The sequence below is a fragment of the Daphnia magna genome, unplaced genomic scaffold (assembly GCF_020631705.1).
Source record: "Daphnia magna isolate NIES unplaced genomic scaffold, ASM2063170v1.1 Dm_contigs132, whole genome shotgun sequence".
Classification (NCBI taxonomy): Eukaryota; Metazoa; Arthropoda; class Branchiopoda; order Diplostraca; family Daphniidae; genus Daphnia; species Daphnia magna.
Window position 1 is genome coordinate 51,011 of NW_025533135.1, and position 25,916 is coordinate 76,926.

The window sequence follows — 25,916 nt, forward strand, 5'->3', positions numbered from 1 at the left end:
TTAATATGCATTTTTTACAAACTGTGAATTTAACCAGTTTTTGATAAAAAAGCTGAAAATTCGGGTTCTTCCATAAGAGCCCAACGTTAAAATCGTCATTTCGTTTGAAGCACCTCCTTCAGGAGAGGCAAGTTACGCCGCGCTCTGTTTCAGGACACTACTGTACGACCTACCTCCTTCCATAGAGCTGTGGCAAGCAGCTGATCATACTTCGTGGTCTCTGTAAAGACAAAAGTCAATAATAAATTTTTAAAAATGTCAATGTACAATAATAATTCTATTATTTGACCATCGCTACGTAAAAAAGGTTTTTCCTCAAGTAATGGATCTGACCCGAGAATTTTAATTTCCAATAGGGTGTCACCTATGATGACCCTTAACAAAATAAATTTTTTTAATACAGCGAAAAAGGTCGGTAAACACAAACTTTTACATATACTCACCAATATCCCGAGAAATGAGGTGATGGAATAAAAAAAAACAAAAAATTAAAGGCATATTCCCACAAATGAAATTTTTATGCAAAAATGGGGTCTTTAGTCCATACCACACATGTTTATAGAAATGTAAACAACCATCAAAATGGCGGACACCCAAAACAGTTGACACGTGAAACCAAGAAGTGATTTGCCTCTATCATGGACTACTCTAAATAAAGAATGGGACTTTTGCGTATTTCGCCGTGTTTAAGCTTATCGGGCGGGCTAGTTTTATTTAAAAAAATTACAAATATGTCATGAAATACAGCTTTAAAAGACAATTTTAACTACGTACAAGTTTTTCTTAATGAAACGTATAACTTAAAATGATATTTCGATATTACTTGTAGCATGGTATACGGGATGGTAAACGAGTGCCTGCAACACACCTGGTAAGGCTTTGCCAGGCCTACTTAATGCTTAAGGCCTGTAAATTCAAAATCTCAAATACCTCCTATGGTGGGTAGGCGTTCCCTAGTAGTAAGAGCCAAACAGACAAAAAAAACAAGGGTTACGACGACACCATCTGGCGCTCGCAATTATAGCCTCGTTGAAAAACACCCCCAAAATTAACACTTGTTATAGTTACATAACCACACGAATAAAGATAAAACAAAAGTAGTATGTAAAAAACATATATGTTTTATTATCATATGAATGAAACATTTTCTTCTTGTTCTTGTAGTTAATTGAATTAATCATTTAGGCAAAAAATCTATAAACGAATTAAACATTTTCACTTAGAGATAAAATATAAAATTTATAAAATTTTACTCACATTGATAACACGACATAAAATAGACTAGAACCGTCATACTCATATCTACAAATCTCTGGACGGAGTCCTTGACCACCATCCCAATACCGAAACAAATTTCATTGTAATGGTGAAATCTAATGATGAAAATATTACTTAGTGGACCCAAATCTTTTTCAAAGAGGTGATTTTTTACTAATAGTTAATTCTACTACTAGTTAATTCTTTAACTAAAAGTTAAGGATTCTAAGATACTCTTAATAAAAAAATACAAGGAAACCCTGTTTTTGCTTAATCTTGTATTTAGGTTTTCGAAGCAGTAGTAGTAGAGAGCGCCAGATGGTGTCGTCGTTACCCTTGTTTTTCCTCTGATTAGTTGTTGCCAGGTAACGCGTCACCGCCATAGGAGGTATTTGAGTTTACAGGCCTTAAGCATTAAGTAGACCTTGGGCTTTGAGACCAAAAACCCCATGTAGACCGCAGCGCTTCCACTTCTAGGGTAATTACCCTTTTCTAGGGTAATTGAAAGTTGGAAATTGCCATCTGGGGTGCTAGGGACTTTCTATGAATATCGTCTTTCATGGAAATCTAGGGATTTTCTAGGGGTTTTGCGATTATCTATGCAGAGACATAGGCCACTATGGCTATCTTGCGTTTTCCCTCTCAGAAATGGGGTAGCCTAGGGTGTCCCATTTTTCAGTTTTATTTTTTGTTTTCGATGATCATTGGGATTGGGTCAGTGTTTCGGATTTTCTAAATTTGCCGGATTTGAATCCAATCCAAATCATTGCGTGTGTTTTGAAATCCGTTCCAAATCCTAAGCTCGAAAAAATCAGCAAAATCCAATCCAAATCCAATCCAAATCCAAATCCAAATCCAAATCATTTTAAATTTGAGAAAATCCGATCCAAATCCGATCCAAATCCGATCCAAATCCGATCCAAATCCGATCCAAATCCAATCCAATTCACAATCAATTGTTAATTTTATGATTGCAACATGTAACACATAGTTACATACAAGTTCTTCTACATATTTCTGTGTCAAGGTAAAAAATTTTAAAATTTCCTTTTAATTTTTTTGACTTTAATCCCTAATTTAATATCAAATAAAAACCCAAGACTTAATTGGATTAGTTTACTTTTTAATAGAAGTTTTGGTAAAAAGTCTGTTCGACTTTTGATTTCTTACAAAATCCATATTTTTTTAAAACTATAATAACAGGTTCCTTTAGATTTCTTAAGTTGGATTAAATCTTTTTATTTCTGAGTATTCTGACTGACAATGGTGCAAAGAGCAAAAAAACAAAGAGTTAGCCACAATTCATCATTTGTGTTTGACAGGAGTCACAGGACTCATAAGTTTCATATTTCGCTTTATGAAAAGCATTTTCGCGAAGAGAGGAGGCTTAATGCGATTTCTTTTAGCCGATGCAATGTCCGTGGCGGTGCTAAAGACCGGTTCGATCTCTCCTCCCGAAGCGGGCACCCCGAAGAGCTCCCTTGCTATCAAAGCCAACAACGGGAATCGATGGGCGTTTACTTTCCGGATTGTCGGGAGAATGATTGTCCTTAGGATGGATATTGTCAGGATGCAGATATTGTCAGGATGATGATTTTTAGTGACCATAAAATAAAGATATGGCTGCCTAGTGCCTAGTGGAAAAAAAGGCTAACTGGTAGCATTCCTTACCTTCTAATAGTTTTAATATACGATGACGAAATCACGAAATTTTTCAATCTAATAAAACGGTAAAGAGTATATGTCTGGTCTTACACACGATGGAGGTAAGAGGATCAAGTGCAGAGTCTGCAGACGACAAGAAAGGTAAATACTAAACAGTGGCTGGGTGGTACAGGAAAAAAATTCTAAATTGGAAAAAAATCCGAAACAAATCTTTATAAGGGATTTGGATTTGATTTGAAAAAATCCGGTTTTTTTTGTGGGGATCAAATCCGATCCAAATCCAAGCCATTGAAAAATAAGGCAAATCCAAATCCCTTAAAAATCCGGGAGGATTTGGATTGGATTGGATTTGGATTTGATTTGAAAAAAAAAATCCGAAACACTGGATTGTGTTGTTTTTTGGGACAAAAAAAAATTCCCCAAAAGATGAAAGCCCCCAAAAATTTTTTACCCCCCCTCCCACACAATTGGAAAAACAGCAAAAAAACTGGCTTTTTAAATTTAAAACATTCTGCCGAACAGTCAAAAATGTTAAAAACCTACATCGATCATTTCACGTTTGCTTCTTTATTATGTAAGCTAAACGCGTGTCAAATTTGGATAAGAAATAATTAAAATTAGGGTACCCACCAACGGAAATAGTTATAACACTTTGAAGAAAAACTTGTATTGTATGTTATTCGCCAATTCAAACGTTCACAAAGTTTTGTTTTCTAGGAGCATTGAAATGCTTACGATGATGTTCTATAACTTGAAATAGATACTGTTGTTCCTCCACATTAACACACACATCTTTGAAGTCCGTTATCAATTTAACTGCGCGCCCAGCACAGTCGTTGATTACTTCTAGGCCTCGAATTATCTCTTCTATTTTTGAATACCCGAATGTTTTTTCCCAATAGCAAAGAGAAACCATCATCCAGTCTAAGGATTCATTTTTCAAACCTAAAAGCTCAAAAACTAACAAACTTTGAGGCTCCAAGGGATTTAAAAGAGAAATTGCGGCTTCCAGCCGCAAAAGCTATCTTAAAACACCAAGGTGCGTTCGTAAAACATTAAGGGTACGCGCCAGTCACTTGCTCTATTGTAATGAAATTATACCGTTGCTTAATTAAGTAATATTTTAATAAATGAAAACAAAATTATAAAGTTAAAGGGCATTGTATTACGGAAAAGGAAATAGAAGGAAAAATAAACAATAAATATAAATAATAACAAACACAAAACCAAAAAAATAACGGCTCGAGGGTTTTGTGTAGAGGAGGGAAGACGCGCAGCTTCACGATGTAAATAATTCCCCCTAGTGTCGTCTGAGCGAACCCTACCACCTTTCTGTGAACCCATGAAAGACGGTAGGGTTCGCCCCGGCGACCGAGATCAAGTTGGTTGTGTCGTTATTTTTTTTTATATCGTTGTCGTTATTTGTTAAATATTATTTATGTAATCGTTAACTTAATTCGTTATTTAATAAATTATATTTTTCGTTATTTTTCTCGTTGTATAGTTTCAAGACTTCGAGATAATTTTTGTACAAGTCTTTATTTTACTTTTCTGTTCCAGCGAAAATCGACGCTTAATTTATTCGGCTGCTGTTTATCTGATTATGTTTGTAATTGTAACGGTAGATGTCACGTCGAATAATCAGAGGGCGTAGCTATCAGCTGATCAGTTGTTTGCTTCTGTCTGATTTCTTTTCGAGTCGTAAGAGGCCATTTTTGCCTAGTAAGTTTCTGATTCTGAAAGCTCTTAATCTGGTACGCTATTGGTGTCGTTTATTGTGTGTGTCCACTTGATTCTGCTCTGCATTCAGGTACTTGATTGAAATGTTATTTTATGACGTAAATTAATGTATTGTGTATTTGTGTTTAGAGTGTGTTAATTAATGCGTGATCTCTATTGAGTCACCCCTGGTATTTCTGGTCATAGCCCACTCCTAATTGTGGACCCTGGGTAATTTATTATATTATTGCTGATATGTCTTGCTTGAATGTAATTATTATGTATATCTATTTAGGCACCAGTTGAAAGGTGTAATATAATTGTATTACTTGTTGGCCCTAGCATTGTACTTCTTGGTTTCATTGGTGATCGTAGCAGGACCTGCTGCAAGAAGAAAGACAATGACAAAGGGCAAGAAGAAGGCTGCTCAAGCTCATCCTGAACCTGACGAAGACACAATTGCAGGAAGAAGGAAGAATCGAAACGTCCAGTCCATTTATCAAAGACAAGCAGAAGATCTGGGCAAGTCTCCAGCACAGTCAGTCAACGATGATGGACAAGGACTCAACCTTCAGACCCCAAATGAAAAAGTGAAACCACATCTCAACACAGTAGAGCTCAAGATGCTGTTGAACGTGATGCTGTGCGTTCCAAAATGGATTTAGCATGCCAGATGATCAACAAGCTGATAGCAGAAAATGGTTCCCGCCGAGCATGTCGCGGATTAGTTGACAAGCTCGACTCCATGTATGCAGACACCGAACGTCTTAACTTGTTGGCTGTCATACCGAATCATACAGAAGAGTTTGGAAGACAAGCAGCCATCCAAATTGCACTGTTCACCCAAATTGAGACAGCAAAGGAAGACGTAGATGAATTCATCAATTCTCGTGCAGACGAAACTTCTTCCATTGCTTCCTTTCAGCCTCTTTCTATTCGAAGCGAGGTATTGAGAAACTGGACTCAAACGACTTCTCAAGCCCTAGCTGATGCGAAACAGAAAGCTGAAGAAGCTCAACGAAACGCAGAAAAGTTGCAGAAGGAGTCAGTCGACGTGAAGAGGAAAGCGGAAGAAGCAAACAAAGAGGTGGAAAATTTAACAGGTGCTATGGAGAAAAGAAAATCTGCAAATACAGTCATCAGTGATGGACAACACGACTGAGGAGACAAAGAAGCTGCTATCAACGATTGGCGTCGAAAACCCCTCATTGAACCAAGGTCTCGAGAAACCGAAGAGGAATGCGAGCCTGATTGCTGGATTGACCGATATTGCTCCGGTTTGGAAGATCCGACCTGGTTTTATTCTCACAAGGCCCCGTCATTGAAAAGCGAACTTCCGGTATTTTCTGGTAAAGCTTTAGACTGGTTCTGGTGGATTGATCTGTATCGTTCAATGGTGCATGATCAAAGAATTTCAGCTGGCGAGAAGTTAGCAATTTTGAAGAGTCGTTTAAGCGGTGAGCAACTGGACATTTGTTCAAGGTTTAGGAGGAGGAGAACCCGCGTACAAGTCAGCGCTTTCTCGTCTCAAGCAGGCAGCTGGACGCCGGGATGTCATGCGAGTTGCCCATCTCAGTGAACTCGATCGAATGGATCTCGGACGTGATCCAACGGCATTACGTCAGTTTGCAGAAAAGGCGCGGACTCATTTCTTCGATTTGACGCGGATTGGAGAAACTTCAAGCTCTGACATCATTGAACGTTTATGCCGGAAACTTCATCCAGCAGATCGACTCGAGTGGAATTCCAGAAGAGGAACTGGATTGGAGCGTAGAAGTCTCAACGAATTTGGGGAGTGGCTCTGTGTAAGAGCTTCGGCTTATCAAAACGCGTACAATATTGCAGCAGAACAATCATCTGGAAATGGGTTTGGCAGTTCACGACATCGTACGACCACCGCTCGTGCTCATCACACTAGCTTCGAACCAGATCGTTCCGACAAGCCCTACAAAAGTCGTTGTTATTGTTGCAATGAAGAGCACCGTGTTTTATCTTGCCCAACGTTCAAGGCAATGCCGACCAAGGAGAAGATCCGATTCTGCATTAGAAGGCGGTTGTGTCTCAAATGTTTTGGGGCGAAGCATTCAGCCAAAGATTGTACGTTTGGAAAAGGATGTGGAGTGAAGGATTGCCCTTATGAACATCACAGCTTACTCCATGATGCAGGGAATATTCCGACTGTAAAAGGCGACAGTCATCACACTTCTCTTTCAGCCCGAGCGGATCAAATGAAGGTGGCGCTGGGAGTAATTGGGACCGAAGCCTACGCTATGGATGGTACAGTTATTCCGGTGTCGGTGATGATCGATGAAGGCAGCGACACTACACTGTTTCGAGAAGATTTCCTCCGGCGCCTGAAGATAATAGGGAAGAAACAAAAGCTGGATCTTGTTGGTGTGACAGGTGCCGAACGTTACGATTCCCAACGTGCTGACGTGCGATTTCGACTACCTGACGGCGAAGAAACGATTATCGCCGGACTGACGATACCGCAAGTCGCTCGCCCTACTCCAATTGTTAATTGGGATGAACTGAAGCAACGTTGGCCCCATCTTGCCGACGTGCCCGTTATGAAGAATGGAGGGAAGATTGACGTATTGCTGGGCCTTGATCATTCTCATTTGATTGCAGTGTTAGAATCGAGAGTAGGTGGAGATGATGAACCATTTGCCTCTCGAACCCGATTGGGATGGATTGTTCGTGGCTTGCTTGGAGGAGACATTGGTCCGATGACTGCACGCTCTTATCATCTCACTGCAACGTCAAGAGAAGAAGGTCCGGCTGTTCAAGACTGCTTAGATGCCGAATTTAGAGCCTTTTGCGAAACAGAAAACTTTGGAACGGAGTTTCGAGGCGAAGGTTTGTCGGAGTCAGAGCAGAAGGCCGAGAAAATCGTCAATGAAGGTTTGCGAAAATTAGAAGTTGGCTATGAAGCTCCGCTGACTTGGATTGAAGGTGAACCAGCATTTGAAAATAATCGAAAGCTCGCACAACATCGTCTTCAAGATTTACGACAACGCTTCAAGAAGGACCCTAAGCTTGAAGAAGATTACCGAAAAGCCATAAAGAAATATATCGATGAAGGATATGCGTCGCTAGTTGAAGATGAAAATCCCTACTCCAACGACCAGTTTTATCTTCCCCATCACGGAGTCTACAAAAAGGTCTACGGGAAGAAAGAGCGAAAATTGCGAGTCGTGTTTGATGGAGCTTCTCGCTGGAAACGGAAGAGTTTGAACGATGGAATGCGGCCTGGTCCGAAACTTCAAAATGATTTAGCTAAAGTTCTTATTCGATTTTAACAGGGAGAAATCGCCTTTTCAGCAGATATCACAGCCATGTACAGCCGAATTCGACTGAAGCCAAGTGATGCCCGATTTCATCGATTCCTATGGCAGGAACCTGGATCAGAAAAGATTTTAACGTATCAGATCGACCGTCTGCCCTTCGGACTAAATTTTTCTCCGTTTATTGCTCTCAAGACAGTGCAGCGAGCTGCTGCCGATGCAAAGACGGGGAAGAAGGATTGCATTGAAGCGGTCGAGAATAACATGTACATGGACGATTTATTAAAAGCTGCCGATAGTGAAGAATTAGCCATTGACAACGCGAAGAATATTCGGGACGGATTGGCAGAAGGAGATTTTCATCTTACCAATTGGATCTCAAACTCACCAAAACTTGTCGCAGCTCTTCAACCAATTGAAAGCTCTACCGTTGATTCAACATGCAGTTTAGCTTCTGATGAAGCCGAAAAGTTGCTGGGAATATTTTACGAGCCTAGTACCGACGATCTAACCTTCCGAGTAACCGGTGCGGATGAGGTGGAGTGGACACGTGCTGGATTACTCAGCAAAGTGGCCGCCGTTTATGATCCATTAGGTCGTGCAGCTCCTCTGATTGTCAAAGCGAAGATTAAACTACGCGAATTAGGCATCAAGGGCCTGAATTGGAAGGACGTCGTGACCGGAGAAGATAAGGCATGGTGGCAACGCTGGTTCAGCACGCTGAAACAATTAAACAGCATCCGGATGCCAAGGAATCTTCAGCCGAACAAAAGAAATATCAAGAACAGTCAACTCTTAACGTTTTGTGATGCATCTGAAGAGGCCGTTGCAGCTGCAGTGTATTTGAATACCTCCTACGAAGACGGTTCCTCTAGTTGCCGATTGGTGATGGCGAAAATAAAATTGGCTCCTCGTAAAACTATTTCAATTCCTAAATTGGAACTTAATGCCGCTCTGCTTGGCGCAAGACTTTCCAGGTACGTGGAAGAGGCGCTAAACCTTCCTGGTCTCACCCGACTGTTCTGGACGGATTCAAGTACCACACGGAATTGGCTTCGAGCTGTTGCCGCTCACTATACGCCATTTGTCAGCCATAGAATTGGAGAAATTCAACCTGTCACCGATCCGAGCGAATGGAGATTTGTGCCTGGAAAACAAAATATCGCAGATGTCGCTACGCGGTCGCTTCTCGTCGATGAAGAACCAATTCCACCTGGCTGGCTAGAAGGTCCTGATTTCCTGAAACAACCGGTTGACCTGTGGCCAAAAGATTTACCCTGGATGGCTGTTTCCGCCGAGCGACGTGCTGCCCATTCTCAACATTTGACGAAAACACGGTTCGAGCATGATTGGTCAAAATTGAAAATTGATTCATCTAATCTTTCCAGCTGTCTCAAGATGGAAGGCCCCTACCAAGAGTTGGTGCGTCGGTGTCAAGAAGAGGAATTTAATGAAGAGATCCAGCAGCTCCGCCGAAATAGACCGCTCAGCCGAACATCGAGACTTCAACAATTAAGTCCGTTTTTAGATAGCGACGGAATTCTACGACTTGGAGGCCGCATCCGTCGAGCCCGTTTACCCTATGACATCCTGCATCCTCCAATCCTGCCAGGAAAGCATGTTCTTGCAGAGGCGATCATCATAGCGATCCATAACGAGGAGCATCACGTCGGCACGGATTTTCTACATTCAAAGGCTCGGCAACACTTCTGGATTCTACAAGGGAAGGAGCTGGCAAAGAAAATTCGCTTCAAATGTTCAACTTGTATTAAGACAAGAGCCAAGTTAGCAACTCAGAAGATGGGAGATCTTCCAGCTGCCCGTTTGGATTCATACTCCGCCCCATTTACCCATGTCACGCTTGATTATTTTGGGCCGGTAGAAACTTCGGCGTACAGGGGAGGATTACCAAGCGATATGGCTTACTTTTATCCTGTTGTGTAACGTGCTATGTTTATCTAGACCTGGCCCAATCATTGTCGACGCCGGATTTTCTTTATTGTTTTCGTCGCTTTGTCGGGGAGTATGCAAAACCATCCGAAGTCTTCAGTGATAATGGCACGAATTTCGTCGGCGCAGAAAAGGAAATGGTGGCAGCCGTTCGTGAGCTACAGATGGACGACAAATTTCAAGAATTCGTTCAAACGAAGTCGATTGTTTGGAAATTCCAGCCGCCCAGTGCTCCACATTTCGGCGGATCTCATGAATCGTTGGTGAAATCCGTGAAAAGAGCGCTCTACCGAGCATTGGATACGGAAAAGGCCAGCTTAAGATATCCGACGGATGAGATGCTGAGAACTCTGCTGAAGGAGGTATCAGGCCAGCTAAACAGCCGTCCCTTGACGCTCGCGAGTAACGACCCGGAAGATTTTCGACCAATTACCCCAAGAGATTTCTTAAATTTGCCGCCAACTTCCGATTTACCTGCTGGAATCGTCAAAAATGGTCTCCCTCGGGACCATGTGAGATATGTCAAGAAGATGGCTAATCTCGTTTGGGATTTGTGGACAAAATTTTATCTTCCCACTTTAATTCCTCGACGAAAATGGACGAAGGAGGAAAGGAATTTTGTCGTCGGAGACGCCGTGATGGTGTCAGAGAGCAATCTACCGCCCAGCCAATGGAAAACGGGGCGCGTGATCGAAGTCTTCCCTGGATCCGACGGTCTCGTCCGAGTAGTCAAAGTGAAGACTGGTAGCGGTGATTATTTACGAGCAATCCATCGACTAGTATTATTGGAACAAAGCTCGGCCAGCGTTCCGCTGACCTCGGGGGAGAATGTTCCAGCGAAAATCGACGCTTAATTTATTCGGCTGCCGTTTATCTGATTACGTTTGTAATTGTAACGGTAGATGTCACGTCGAATAATCAGAGGGCGTAGCTATCAGCTGATCAGTTGTTTGCTTCTGTCTGATTTCGTTTCGAGTCGTAAGAGGCCATTTTTGCCTAGTAAGTTTCTGATTCTGAAAGCTCTTAATCTGGTACGCTATTGGTGTCGTTTATTGTGTGTGTCCACTTGATTCTGCTCTGCATTCAGGTACTTGATTGAAATTTTATTTTATGACGTAAATTAATGTATTGTGTATTTGTGTTTAGAGTGTGTTAATTAATGCGTGATCTCTATTGAGTCACCCCTGGTATTTCTGGTCATAGCCCACTCCTAATTGTGGACCCTGGGTAATTTATTATATTATTGCTGATATGTCTTGCTTGAATGTAATTATTATGTATATCTATTTAGGCACCAGTTGAAAGGTGTAATATAATTGTATTACTCGTTGGCCCTAGCATTGTACTTCTTGGTTTCACTTTTCCATTTTCAGGGGTTTTCTAGATTAGGCCCCAGCATTAGATGTTGGGGTGAAACAAAACAAAAAAATAGTTCAGATTCTCAGTCAACAGCGCCACTGAGCAGAATAATTTGTTAAATAACGAGAAAAAGAAAATGATAAACTTTCCCACAAAAATTTGCTTTCGCTTTCGTTATTCGCTATATTAATTTAGGCCAAAATTGGACATATTCACGAAAAATTTCATTATTCGTTATCGTTAACGACCCAACACTACGGAAATCTAGACTTGAAATACGTAGTAGTACTACTACGTATCACGTTTTTTATATGGATATATAAGTTAAAATAATAAGTGTGAAAGTATTATGAAATTTATTTATTACAAATCTCGAAATGAGAGATTAGAGACGAAATAAATAACGAATATTGAATAATATAAATTTTTTATTTTTTTCTTACGTTTTGCGTTGATATTTTACGTCTGCTACTGCAACACAATTCAAAATATGTTTAATCATTTTAGTGTATTCCAATTATCAATGTAATAATAATTTTTAAATTGGTAATAATTTTAAAACACTGAAATATCTGTGTTCCCGAACCACAATTTTTCAATACTTTAATAAAAATTTTTATTTTAACGTTCATGAAAGGGATAAGAAAGGAGGAGGAGCTTTTTTCAACTTGAGCTCAATTTTCGTTTTATGGTTAATACAATAGTTCAACTAAAAAGTTCAACTCTACCAACCAAAAAAGCAATTTTATGGAAACCCAAAAATTGAGCAGCTCAACTACAAGTTGACGATAAAACGCACCCCAAGTTGTTTGACCCTAGCGATCGGCCCCGATTAGCCATAATCGGGTTAACCGCCCACCCCGGGAAAAGGCAATCGGGGATGAATTGGGGTGTTATTTCGTCAGCCGGGGCGGGGCGGGGCAAAAATCGAGGTTAACCTGCCTGCCCCGACGCCATTTACAAAAATGGCGCCTGAATTCAAACTATGAATCCCCGATTAGGCACCCCGATACAACCCCGATTGAGATCGGGGTTCAAAAATTTTCACCCCGAGCCCCGAACGCCCAGCCCGAGCCCTGAATTTCGAAACCCGATTGGCGAAATGCGCCCCTATTAGGGTCGGGGCCGATCCCTAGTTGACCTTTCTACTTTATAATAATTTATATTTTCTTTCATATGGCAACACTTATGTCTTTTATCGAGTCATCATAGCAGACGAAAATCTAGACTTGCACTACGTATCACGTGTTTTACATGGATAAATCAGTTAAAACAATAAGTGTGAAAGTATTATGAAAATAATTTATTGCAATTTTCGAAACGAGAAATTAGAGACGAAACAACGAAGACGATTCAAGAAATATTAAATAATATAAATATGTTATTTGTTTTCTAACGTTTTGTGTTGATATTTTACGTCTGCTACTGCAACACAATTCCCAATATTTTTAATCATTTTAGTGTGTTCCAATTATCAATGTAATAATAATATTAAAATTTGTAAAAATTTAAAAACACTGAAATATCTGAAAACCACTTTTTTTCAGGACTTTAATAAAAATTTAAATTTAGCGTCCAATTAAGGGATGGGGAAAGAGGAGCTTTCTTCAACTTGAGCTCAATTTTCCTTTCAAGGTTAATACAATAGTTCAGCTAAAAATTCAACTTGATCAACCGAAAAATAATTTTATGGTCAACCAAAAAGTTAAGCAGCTCAACTACAAGTTGACGATAAACGCACCCATATTAACGGATAATTATGATTATAGGGAATTATGATAAGTCAATAAATATTTTTTAAATGGATAATCTAATATTGAACAACAACAAAATTACATGGTCGACATGAATAATCGAATAATCCCGTCCTTTTGTTAGAGTTCTCCATGCCTCTATAGAACTGCAGCGGATGCTGAGTTGCGTGATCTCGCAATTCACTCCTAACCCATCTTGTGTTGTGTCTTGGTCGTCGCTGCGAACCCTACTGGCTTTCGTTGGTACACGGATATATAGAAGGGTTCGTTCCAACGGCACTAAAGGGATTGTTTAAAATCGTTCGATGCCCTGAATCGAGAACCTTGATTGGTAAAAAAGCAACCTGATTGGCTCGGGGCCAATCACTGCTCCCACGACTATATATAAACACATATTTTTAAATATGGTTTTATAAACATTTTTTAAAGCTATTGTTTATGTATTCATCACATCTTGCCTCATATAAGGATAATACAATTTTTCCTGTTGTAATAAGTTTAACCACTTTGGTTTTGCTTGACGGTAACTTGCCGTAACCACGAAGTATGAGTGACGCGTAGTATACACACTACGTCACCACGCGTGGGATTCTAGCTGCTCCCATGGCGCTTAGCGTTAAGTCAATATGACGCGTAGTCAGGGATGGCGCGTCCATTGTGCCCATCCTTAGTTGCTTGAGGCATTTTTCTTCTCTCTCTATTTTTCATGCTGCGTTGCAGCGCGTTTTTGTTTCTTTCTGTAACACCGTATATCTCGGTTTCAGAATTCAGATACAGTCCCGTTCCAGATAGTCACTGTGATGACTCGACCGCTTGAGACCAACCGTGGGATCACCCTACTTCACCGATTGCAGAGATCCCCTTGGGAACAAACCAGCTCACCCCTCCAACATTCACATGTACCCCCAAGCTCTGTAATGGGATGTCTTGCCAGTCACCTAGCAACACATTCAGTTGAAACCAAGTCACCACATGGCGCAGTTGGTAGCTCGAATCGCTACCCCGTAAAAACGCACAGTGTACACTCAGTGCAGTGGAAACACTGACTCTACCGCATGGACGCCGACGACTACGACATTGAATTGTCCTTTCCCTGGTGTGACGCTGACTCGGCGCTTTATTTTTTCGGTTTCCCTCACAACGACGACATGGCTCGCCCGTTCAAACCTTACGGTTCACCACCACCTCTTGATTTAGACGAATACAAAGATTCGTTCGAGTTATGGGAAGCCCAGTGGCTATCATTCCTTTTTTTGTCAACCATCGACACCGCACTTGACGCCGCTGAGCGCGCCGAATACAAGACCCAAATGCTAAAATCCTGCCTGTCGGTCAGGACACTTCAGATGGTGTTGTCCATGGGGCTCACAGCAAACGAGCTGGCCAGTGCCCCTGCCATCATCGCAAAGCTCAAGGATCGATGCAATGCCGGACGCAACCATCACGTTTGGCGTCAACAGTTCGCCACATCCAAACAAAGACCTGATCAAGCAGTCGACGACTGGCTTTGTGAAATCCGTGAGCTGGCTACTGAATGTTGTTTTGCTACCGATTGCTGCGCTAATTGCGAGGAGACACGTATTCTGGGCCAGATCGTCTTCGGTATTCAAAACGATGATATTCGGCGCAAATTGCTAGAAGAAAGAACGGGGCTAACGCTCGCCCGGGCCACTGCAATGCTCCGCACAGCTGAAGTTGCGGCCAAACAGTCAAACAACATTACAACCGGCACCAGCTTCTCCGTTCAAACTACCTACTCATCATACAAGCGAAACAAAACCAGCAATACCAAGCCCAACGAAAGTGAGAAACAATCCACAACCGATTCGCCATCGTCACCCGCCGGCTACTGGTACTGCGGAGCAGAAGAACGCCATCCGAAAACTGAGTGCCCTGCCACCGGGAAAGAATGCAACCATTGCAAAAAAATTGGCCATTTCAGCAAAGTTTGCAAACAAAAAGCGAAAAAGAGAATCAACAGCGTTGCCGTCAGCTGTACGACAAAAACAATGGCCATGGTACCAACGACCAGCTAGTTTCCATCACTGTTTCACCCCAGCGGGGACGGGCAGCCAACATCAGAACGCTCCCAGACACAGGCGCCGAAATCGACGCTATCCCAGCCACAGTATATTGCAAGTTTTTTACGTCGGTCGCACTAAAAAATGGGTCCCAACCCTATACTGCGACTGGGAACCCTATTACAAGCCTCGGCACATTCCAAGCTACTATCAGTTGGCTTCCTGACGGCGCACCCGTCTCAACAACCGTTCACGTTCTACGCGACCTACAACAACCCGTTTTGTCTAAGTCAACACAGCTCGCTATCGGGATGTTGCCCAAAAGGTTACCCACATCAGAGAGTCAACCAAGTCTCAACGACGGCAACCAGAACACCACCGCCACCGCACAACAAACCTGCAAGCTGCTTTCCGCATGTCCAGACGCGACATATACCAACCGTGGTCACTGTTGTTACAGCTAGCACACCAGCCAAAAGAGTCCGCATGGAACACGACCTGAATCAACTGAAGGCCGAGTTTCCCAAGATATTTGACGGCACATGTCAGCCAATGAAAGGCCCACCATGCCACTTTCAGCTCATGGAAGGGGCTACCCCGATAGCTATGAGAGGCACACGGCCAGTCTCCGTACCACTCATGCCACGTCTAAAGATCGAACTCGACACTTCTGGAGTCACAATCCATCATCCAAAAAATGACTGAGCCGACTAAGTGGGTGCATCCAATCGTCATTGTCCCAAAGAAAGACGACAGCCTTCGCCTGTGCGTCGATTTTCGCCAACTAAACAAGGCTATCATCCGCCCGCTGTTTGAAACATCAACACCATTCCAAGCTGTACGAACGATCCCACCCGGAATGCAATATTTCACCGTAATCGACGCACTGAAGGGATACCACTAAGTTCTTCTGGACGAAGAATCGTCAAACCTAACCACATTTTCTACTCCGTTCGGTCGATACAAGTACCTACGCCTGCCCTTCGGCGTCACTCATGCCGGTGATGATTACAGTCGCCGCGTCGTGGATATCTTTGACGACTTGCCATGTAGCCGAAGAGTCGTTGAAGACGTTATCGTATTTTCCAAAACGTACGACGAACACATCCTGGCTGTTAGGGATCTTTTCACTCGCGCTGCAAACCACAACATTGCTCTGAATTGTGATAAGCTCGTCTTCGCAGAATCATCCGTCAAGTTTGGCGGCTACATCGTAGACTCAACCGGTTTTAGTCCGAATCCTGACGTCACGCAGGCAATCCAGCAGTTCCTTTCTCCCGAAAACATTACTGACCTTCGGGCATTTTTCGGCCTTTGTCAACAAGTAGGAAACTTCTTCAACCACTTCGCGCTTGAGCTTCAACCACTAGCACCATTGTTAAAGAAGGGGTTATCTAGGAATGGACAACCACCCACCACAACGCGTTCTGCCGCGCTCGAATTGCCCTATCCGACACTTTTGATCTCGCGTTTTATGATCCAGCTCGCCTGACAGCCCTACATACCGACGCATCGCGTCTACACGGATTGGGATTTGTAGTCAAACAAAGAAACCCGCTATGCCATGATTGAGCTTGAATGCTTAGGGGTCACATGGGCAATGTACAAGTGCCGGCAATTCATCGAAGGACTACCATCGTTTGAAGTAATAACGGACCACAAGCCATTAATCCCCATCCTGAACGACTATGCCTTTGATAAGCTCGATAATCCACGACTTCTCCGCCTGCGCCTGAAAATGCAGCGATTTTCATTCGTCGCCAAAAGGGTCCCGGGTAAATCGAACACAGACGCCGACGCACTCTCGCGAGAACCAGTCGACAAAGCAACCGCGGCGGACGAGTTAGCCGAAGGAGCCCCTTCCTTTTCACCTCGTGTAGCAATGCTAAGTGCCATCGAGTTATCTGAGCCGTCCGTCCTCGACCCAGTGCTAGAGAAAGTAAAATCAGCCGCAGCGGTGGATCCAGTAATGTTCGAACTACGAGAGCTGGTGCTACGTGGATTTACAAATGAAAAAGCCAACCTGTCACTCCCTATGCGTCCATTTTGGGCCGTTCGACATCAGCTAGCCATCGATGAAAGCGACGACATAATCGTAATGGGAGCCCGCGTTGTTGTACCTTCCGTTTTACGGCGAGACATCGTCAACGATTTAGTTGATATGCATCAAGGGGCCACCAAGCTACGACAACGAGCACGTCTAGCCCTGTATCGGCCACATATGGACGTTGACATTGCCAATGCGGCCCGCAATTGCACCAAATGCTTCGAACGCTTGCCATCTCATCCTCCAGAATCCTTGGTCCAGCGCCAACCGGCAAATCGACCATTTGAGCAGATCAGGGCCGACCTCGGAGAACACAAAGGCAAACACTTTCTCATTTTCGTCGACCATTTTAGCGGCTGACCACACGTCATACCGTTCCCTAAAAAAAAACAACGGCTTATTGCCTCGTTACAGCATTCCGGGCCTTCTTCACTAACGTTGGGGTACCGGTGAAATTGTGGGCCGACAACTAGTTGGGATTAGCCGAAGTTAAAGATTTCCTGCAGCAATGGGGGATCAGTCTTGGTACATCATCACCTCATTACGATCAGTCGAATGTGCGCGCAGAAGCCGAAGTCAAACAAATGAAGAACCCACACGGCACACCAGGCTCCCTAGCAACTCCCCAGAACTTCCAACTTTCCTCCCCAATCTGTTCTGTAACGTTACTAAAATCCTCTCAGGACCTTCTTTTTGGTCGCCTGACAACTGCCTGATAGGCTCCTCAGTCCCTCCTTTATACTCCCCAGCCAGTCCCATGTTCCTCCCACGACGACAGGTAAATACGTGTATGGCATATTAACCCACACATTTAGCTGCTGTTTTATACTTAATAATACTTAAATGTTAATAAAATAAAAAAAAATAAAAAGGCGACAAAACTTTTTTGTTTGAAAATGTTTATTTAATTTCAGAAACTTATTCTTCTTTTAATAACATTTTGTCGGCAATGACGAAGCCATTCTGTCACTTGGAACTGTATCTTTACGGATGTTTTCTCGTCACTGGAAAGGTCTTTGTTGCCCAGAACGGCCCCTATAGAAAAAGAACAATTAATTTCATTGTACGAATAAGAACTTATCAAATGAGTTTGTAACCCACCACAGATAGCAGCATAAATGTTTTTTAAATCAGAAAACTTTTCTTTTTCGAACTCTTTTGTGGATTTGCCGGTCCAAGTGTAGTGCATTCCGATTTCGCAGGTAAAAAGCTTTTCCATTATAGAGTAAACTGTTTTCTGGAGGGAAACTCCACCCAATCGGAGTAATATTAGAATCTGAAAATCAATAGTTATTTTTTTGGTTAACTGTGTAAACAAAACAAAATTTCAACTACCATTTGCTGCCGAGTTTGTTGGTCCCCCATCGTTTTTTCCATGTCTTCGACAGCAGCAAAAGACTCCATAGGCAAATTAAATTGTTCCTCGTTGTCCTCCATTCTTTGGATAGTACAAATACAAGGCTTTGGCCTAGATTCCAAGAGATCGTCGATTTTGGCAGACATTTCTCTACAGTGAATTTTCAAAAATTCCAAACTTCTTTTCACGTAGTCCTGAAATACTGTAACGTAGAATAAAAAATTTAACAATGACGTTGCTGAAGTTTTTGCTACGCGATAAGTTACCTGCATTTGGTATTTCGTTAAGATTGCGTGGTTGCCGCAGGATTTCTTTGTTGGACGATCGTCCAACAAAGGAATCCTGTGTCGACACTTCTGATGCAGTGTGACGCGGTTGCTGACTTAGTTGCGGTCGCTTGTTTCCATTGCACGCTTCAGCAGGAAATGCTTGTGTTTCTGCTGCATCAAAGAAATTAGTATCTTGTAGTTGCCGGAGATTCTTTCCGGAAGACGGGCCAGGGAGATTTAGCTGCTGTTGCAAAGTGCCACCACCACGACCACCATGTCCATTCGATTGTTGGCGGAAATTCATTTCAGTAGATGGGCCAGGTTGAATGTGAGGCTGCTGATGCTGACTAGATTGCTGACGGAAATAATTCAAGCCCAATTGGTTGTCTGGGGCATGACATTCCGCCAGTTCCGGTTCACTGTTCTGGTCGTAAGACATTGTAGTTTCGTTACTTGTACCGTGATATTGTGTTGCTCTAGGACCCATAGGTAACAATTCTTCGTCACCCAGAGTACTATGGCCACGATCAGAAAAAGACCATATTGCAGTATCTTGGCTTGTTTGTTGAGTATGGCGAAACACTGGAGTGTTGCCCCTGTCTTTTCTTGTGCCTAAAAAGAATTAAAAAATAAAAAATTATTACGAAATTATTTAATAAGACAAATATCTACCAGCGTTACACAATTCCTGTGAGGTTTGAATGACATTTGATTTCTTCGCGGACTTCGGTGGTCTTCCGCTACCTTGATGACCATGGATACTTTTGTTTACATTTGGTGGCGAAGGAATTGTATGTAAATTTGGAGGTTCTGACTCGCTAAAGGAAGCATCTACAAAATCGCCAAATACTTTAGCAACCCGCTTTCTCGTTCCAATTCGAACAGGAGGCATTTTAAGTAGGACGTTCACTCTATTGGGCATTAAATGAAAAAAAAAATGATAGTTTTAGCCGTATATATGTCTACAAGTTTTCGATGGGAAAAACAACAAACGTGTCAGTTGCAGTTATTGGCATCAGATACATTTTAAACATACACTCGACAATTGGCCAACAATCTAAATCATGAGACATTTTACATTGATAAATGTTCAGCATAGTGGAATCAAATGGAGCTGGATAGAAATTGCATAAATCGACAAATTTTCTTCCAATGATAAACGGTTTTCCAGAAAGTATAACGAAGTTCTCTACTTTCACAATGGTTTGATCAGACATCATCACACAGTTGTTACCGCATTCAAGATTAAGATAAAAATGGTTGAACTCTAAAAGACGGAATTGAGGAGTTGTTGCACTAACGCCAGGTAACAAGATGCCACCTTTATGTGCAAGTTTTAGCGTGGGGGCAGTTCTAACGGCTGGACTTGATGGACAAAAACTCATTTGAACTTCGAACAGTCTTTTTACTATTTGTTCCAGTGGTTTCTCACTTTTACGCAGCAAGCGCTTAATGATACCAAGGAAATTTTCAAAAGCGTAGGCAGAAAAGGAATATATGGGACCAAAACGCATTACATCGTCTGCTAGGTGAATGAGATTGTGAATATTAAATGTGACAAAGGCGTCGCCATACAATAGACTCGCATTTTGGACAAAAACTTTCAACAGGTCTTTCGCATAACCGTTGTGAATGAAGCACAATCTTCGGGATGTCAGAATTTTAATAGCAACATGGAGCGATAGCAAATTAGCATATCTTTCCGGTGATAATCTGTTTCTAAACACGACAGGAGCTGTGTATCCGATTGCCTGAGCCCATTCTGTTGCCTTCATTTGCGAGCTAAATTCTCTAGCTCTACGAGCAAAATCACGTGGAGTAAATTTTGAAAGAGCTGTCATTTCTTTATTAACCCTGCGAACACTATAAGGACTGATCTTAAAGTCGCTATCCTCCATCAAAGTCATTATTAACTTTCGAACTGATCCTTCGTGGACCAAATGCATAGGGTCGACGGGAAAATCGTACACCATATCGACTGACACTAGCTCTTCGACAATTGAATAATAGTTATGATGATCTGGATCTTCTCTTTGTCTGAAAGACTCGTCATCTCGAAGTGGAGCAGCTAAATATGGGAATACAACACGGCCTTTAGGACGGACTAGCCGTTTAATTTCGCTTGGCTTAAAAGCAGTTATTCCAGTAGTCGTACATTTTGAACAACTGCTTTTCCCAGAATGATACTTGACTCCTGAAACAAAAGCTCGGGCAGGAGAATCGCAAACAAAAATAATAGCTTTTATTGAAAACATTCGATCGCAATGGAAAAATCCGTTTTCTAGAAGAATTTTCATGTCGTCTATAAAAGCTCGCAAAAATGTATTAGGACCCCCTATTGGCTTCTCAAGACCATAATATATACCAATGACGAATGGTGTTTTCTCAAGACCCGCAATTCCCCGAATCATCCCTAGAACTACCCATAGCTGTTTGAGGGTGCTTTTACTAAATATGGGCAAACCATCAACGTTGATTAGAATTTCAATTGCAATGGCAGTGCGAATCACCGGAAGAAACCTATCTTGAATCAAACCCTTGAGACCGTCAAGTACACCAAAGTGAAAATATTCCCCAGGATGCATGGGAATGAGTGTCACCTTCCTGGGTGTTTTCAATAAAGAGCGAGCATCAGACGGGAGCTCATAATGGCAATCGTGCGTTTTTAAAATTGTCAAAAGCTTATTAAGATGAACATGCGGAACTCCACAATCAATGCCCCACGACGACAACTTATCTTTAAACGTTTGTGGAGGGTTCTCTTCAATAAAGACCAAAGCATTATCATCTACATCAATCTCAACAGAATTATCTGTCGAATCAGAGTCACTTTCGGCAACACTAGCATTAGCCTCGTCAACATCAAAAGAAAACAAGGGTGCGTCATCGTAAAACTCATAGAACAAATCGCCATCAGTTGGCTCAGTTTCAGTTAAAGGAATGTGGTTCGAAAACCCTTGGTTTTCGTCAGATTCGGAACTACTACTACTATGCTGTTGACCATGTAACTGAAAAGCGTTTAATAATTGGATGTTACGTTCCACTTCACGTCGAATTTTCTTGGCGTTTGCAGCTTGAGATTTCCCACTACAAGTAATTCTTTTCATTTTTGAAATAATCTCGAATGAAATAGGTAGCTATTTCTGCAATTTAGAGAAAAAAAATTTTGAGGACGGGAAAACTTGATAGTGCAAAACAAAAAGAAAAACCCATGTGGCAGGTGTACCAACAATTCCCTTGCACGTAGCTAATAGTGTAGGTTCCTCGAAATGGTGACGCCGTGTCAAGCCCCAGCATCCACGTTTAGCTAATCTAGCAATAAAGAACAAAATTTTATTTACCTCTGTTGGGGATCCACAGATATGCAAAAACCTCGCGTGATTGCAACGAAATAACAGCAAGATAGTTGGCCACGACAGCAAAGGAGCGACCAGACGGTTGGTGACGGTATAGGAAATCAAATGAAAAATAGTTGGTGATGGCAGCAAATAGACGCAGAACGAAGGCGGCGTACGTCGAAAACCAGAAGAATCTCTGAAAGACAAAACCACAATTCACCAAGACCATCAGTGAATTTAAAATTCTACTAATCCAACCTGTGATTCAGAAACATACACTCGTGAAGTGGAGATGATGCACTCTTGGAAGCAGAAATACGACTGAGCACGTTTTACGGCTTTGGCAGTTTCACCTGTTAGCTTCCTTCCCTAAACACATCTCTATTTTACTTGACAAAATTTTTTTATTTTTTTATGTCACAATAACTGACAAATGTTTAAAAAAAATCCGTATTTATGAAATTGAATAATTGACATAATTTAAAATAAGAACTGTTTCAATTAAAAAAATTGTTTCTATTTATTTATTTGGCAACTCTTGCCATAAGTCATAACAATACGATACAAACATTGCAGACGGCAGCCATTGCTGGATAGCGTTGATGTGTAAGCACTTCCTTTATGAAAAAGTCTTCGCTGATTGGAATTATCATGCCCTCAAATACGGTGAAATTGTTAAGAACACGCCGCTAAGGTAAAGCCATTATGTTTCGTTTACGGTGAATGCTTGTGAACTTTGAGCATATTTTACATATATCTGAACAGAAGGGCAAAAAAATAAAAAATATCTTGATGTTGAGATGGGCACATATAATGAGTTGCAGAGGGGCACCTGATACTACCTTCTCTACTATGTCGCCCAGAGTAAGTAATAAGTCAAATCATTTTATAAGATTAACAAGTTCACTGTATGTCTCATTATTTCAGCACAATCCTAATAACGTTCAATCATCTCCATCTTTCTACACAACCACACTGCTACAAGTAAGCCATTCCATTTTTTTTTACAGCGAATACACATGGTGATGACAGAGGAAAGAAAACTTTAGACATCGTGGGAGGCACCAGCTGATTATCAAGGAGACGTGAAGTTAAGGTTTTTGCCTTACCACTTAAACATTTTCAAACACATAATATAAAGTATCCTTTTCTGTTTACAGGGCTACGTTTGTCCTAGATGGCAATAAAAATAATCCCAACGCTACCCAATAGAGTTTTGCTAAAAAACTAGCCCACCGGGATTGCAATAAAAAAACGTGTTATACATGTGTTTTATTTTTTAGACAAAGACTACAGCCCCAACAGCCTCTGTCCAGATTCCGTCTATTTAAATAACCTGCGGTAAAATCAAGGGTTTTGTTCAGTCTACAAGGAGGCAATTTTGTCCAGTCCAGAAGAGTTTCTGATAAGCCATGGTTATCTACGCTGTGAAGAGCCAACGTTGTACGTTATGAATTTGTATTATGGGCTACCAGTTCGTTGACAAGTGCTAACGTCGCTGTTGGCTTTTTATGAATCTAGTGGGTGAAAATTGCGTGTTAGAATGCACTTTACTTAAACGGCAGGGTCTCATCATTCCAGGACGGCCATTCATTTGATAAAAGATTGTACAAAAAAAATTGATTAAATAAAGTATTATGTGAAACCGTATAACACATTGGACTTTCTTTTTTTTAAACGAATCTCCTAAAGGACTCCTGAGAATGTCCCAAAAACATTCCTTCTATTTAAAATACAGACGTGATAGTCAACGATTTACGAGCTTCCTATTTCCCTCCTCAGTATCTCCTGACGGTATCGTTCGATCCGCACGGGAAGGTAGGAACCTTTTGGGAGGTTCACAGGAGGGAGATGTGCCGTGTGGGAAGCTGATGGAAGCATCTTGGAGCAGAGGCTCATTCAACGAGGACAAATTTTCCAAAGCAATCCTTCTCTACCGTAACGCACCGAGAATGGGAGGATTTTCCCCGGCTCAGCTCGTATTCAACCACCCCGTTCGGGACTGCCTGCCTGCACATCATCGGTCGTTCACGCCAGAATGGCAAAAGTCATTAATCAAACTCGAAAGAACAATGATGAACGCACGAAAGAAACAGGCTGAGAATTTCAACCACACGGCTCACACCCTCCCGCTCCTCGATATCGGCCAGCATGTCGCCATACAACATCCGATCACCAAGCGATGGTCAACACCAGGCGTCATAGTGGAGGTTGGAGCTAACCGGGATTACCTGATAAAGACAACAGCTGGCCGCCTGTTCCGCCGAAACCGTCGTTTTCTGAGACACCTGATCCCGACTATGCCAACTGGAGCCGTTGCCAACGATCCACCCTTAAACCCACCACTGACCACGGAAAACGAACCAGTAGCAGGAGCCTACCAACCCGAGACCGGAATACAGCCACAGCGCAAATCCACGCGTAAACCTCAGCCGAGCACCCACTATCCAGATAATGAATACGTCAAACCGTAGACTATAAGATTCGACCCATAAACCATTGTTTTGTTGTGCTCTCTCCACATGTCCCCGTGTCCAAAGATTCATGCCCTAACTACGTCTAAAAAAATAAAAAAATAAAAAAATAAACAAAAAATAAAAATAAAAAAGGGACATGTGATGACTCGACCGCTTGAGACCAACCGTGGGATCACCCGACTTCACCGATGGCCAAGATCCCCTTGGGAACAAACCAGCTCACCCCTCCAACATTTACATGTACCCCCAGGCTCTGTAATGGGATGTCTTGCCAGTCACCTAGAAATACATTAAGTTGAAACAAAGTCACCACAGTCACACGATCGGTGGTGGCGGCTGAAGAAACGGCGGCTACATCCAAGCCAACAGTAGAAGCGGCAGCCGTTCATCCGAAAAATAATCATTTGTCATCCACAATACCTTCTCAAATTTCAACGAGGTTGAGTCCGACACTAATGGCGAACAACGACAACCTAATACAGGTTTTGGCAGCTTTTGCTCGAGCTGCAGCAGATGATATGACTGTACAGCGGCAGCAGCATAATCCGCCGTTTCTGATAAACGGATTGGTAAAGTGGGAACAAGTAGCTGTTATGACGGCGACGGTTACGGAGGATATTTTGGGTTTCATTACAAGAAATCGGCAGCTGAAGCAGCTGGGTGTCTCGGCGCGACCAGATGTAGCTCCGAATCGCCAGCCACGGACTAAAACGCCACATCAGGATTTGACAGCAACTCTTAAGGACCTCGGTGACAGGATGATGGTGGAGTTCTCGGCGACATTGGAAAATTTTTGAGTTAGCAGAGGTATCAATGGAAAACATGCTGACCCAACGACTGACGTAAGAGCACCTATGGAGTGTTGGCGCTGTCACCGAGCTGGCCACAAGGCAAGGTGTTGTCCGACGAAGCCGGAAACACAAACGCTGGTCACTAGAAGCAAGGCTATTGTTGACCAGTTTCGTTTCCCTGCCTTGCCGAAGACTTCTCCCTTTAATCAGAGTAATTATTGTAGGTATAGATGAAGTTGTCGCACTCGCCGATTCAGGAGCATCTAGAAGTATGATTAGATGAAGTACAGCGAATTAGTCTGGTAAGATGGCGCTGAAGTCTGTGGAGGGAAGATTCAATATAAGGGGGCTAGATAATAAATTAGTACCATTAGATTCTTTTCGTTCATAAAAAATTATTGTATTGTATTATCTCCAAGTAGTTTTGATAACTTTTGGTTTCAACCAAATAGATGAATATGTCTGGGGGGGGGGGGATTTTGGGAACAATAGGGCAATAATCTAATCCGTGTTTCCACATAGAATTGGGAATTGAATAGGGAAATTAACTATTTAACAATTTTAACTTATCTAAGTAACGAGTTTTGGCATCACTTACGAGTCCATTTGCATAGTCGGAACACGA

At 42.2% G+C, this 25,916-nt stretch overlaps 2 protein-coding genes, 2 long non-coding RNA genes and 1 pseudogene across 4 annotated transcripts; 4 read left to right on the plus strand and 1 right to left on the minus strand.

The window, feature by feature from the left end:
• The first annotated feature begins 4,593 nt into the window (after window positions 1-4,593).
• Window positions 4,594-5,858, plus strand: LOC123467002 (annotated as a pseudogene).
• A 339-nt stretch (window positions 5,859-6,197) lies between these two features.
• LOC116923926 lies at window positions 6,198-10,732 on the plus strand. Its single transcript, XM_045167070.1, has 3 exons — window positions 6,198-7,805; window positions 7,947-9,750; window positions 9,891-10,732. Exons 1-3 carry the CDS (start codon window positions 6,198-6,200, stop codon window positions 10,730-10,732), a joined length of 4,254 nt encoding a protein of 1,417 aa, XP_045023005.1.
• Window positions 10,733-10,807: 75 nt separating this feature from the next.
• On the plus strand, window positions 10,808-11,216 carry LOC123467003. The gene is made up of 3 exons (XR_006641590.1): window positions 10,808-10,965; window positions 11,027-11,105; window positions 11,170-11,216. It is a non-coding gene; the product is annotated as an uncharacterized LOC123467003 (long non-coding RNA).
• Window positions 11,217-17,946: 6,730 nt separating this feature from the next.
• Window positions 17,947-22,383, minus strand: LOC116919570. The gene is made up of 7 exons (XM_045167064.1): window positions 22,282-22,383; window positions 22,027-22,219; window positions 19,358-19,516; window positions 18,683-19,297; window positions 18,395-18,618; window positions 18,161-18,335; window positions 17,947-18,094 (listed from the first exon to the last, which is right to left on the minus strand). The coding sequence occupies exons 4-7, from the start codon at window positions 19,170-19,172 to the stop codon at window positions 17,970-17,972; spliced, it is 1,014 nt and encodes a 337-aa protein (XP_045022999.1). The 5' UTR covers window positions 19,173-19,297; window positions 19,358-19,516; window positions 22,027-22,219; window positions 22,282-22,383; the 3' UTR covers window positions 17,947-17,969.
• Window positions 22,384-22,578: 195 nt separating this feature from the next.
• On the plus strand, window positions 22,579-23,673 carry LOC123467014. The gene is made up of 4 exons (XR_006641591.1): window positions 22,579-22,717; window positions 22,789-22,887; window positions 22,951-23,119; window positions 23,184-23,673. It is a non-coding gene; the product is annotated as an uncharacterized LOC123467014 (long non-coding RNA).
• The last annotated feature ends 2,243 nt before the right edge of the window (window positions 23,674-25,916 follow it).

Coding starts and splice junctions, on each gene's coding strand:
- LOC116919570 (XM_045167064.1), bottom strand. CDS start 19,172: ATGGGTCCTAGAGCAACACAATATCACGGTACAAGTAACGAAACTACA. Junction 18,336..18,394: donor AACAAACTCGGCAGCAAATG/GTAGTTGAAATT, acceptor ATTGATTTTCAG/ATTCTAATATTACTCCGATT. Junction 18,095..18,160: donor CATTTATGCTGCTATCTGTG/GTGGGTTACAAA, acceptor CTTTTTCTATAG/GGGCCGTTCTGGGCAACAAA.
- LOC116923926 (XM_045167070.1), top strand. CDS start 6,198: ATGCGAGTTGCCCATCTCAGTGAACTCGATCGAATGGATCTCGGACGT. Junction 7,806..7,946: donor ATCACGGAGTCTACAAAAAG/GTCTACGGGAAG, acceptor CGATTTTAACAG/GGAGAAATCGCCTTTTCAGC. Junction 9,751..9,890: donor GGGAGATCTTCCAGCTGCCC/GTTTGGATTCAT, acceptor ATGTTTATCTAG/ACCTGGCCCAATCATTGTCG.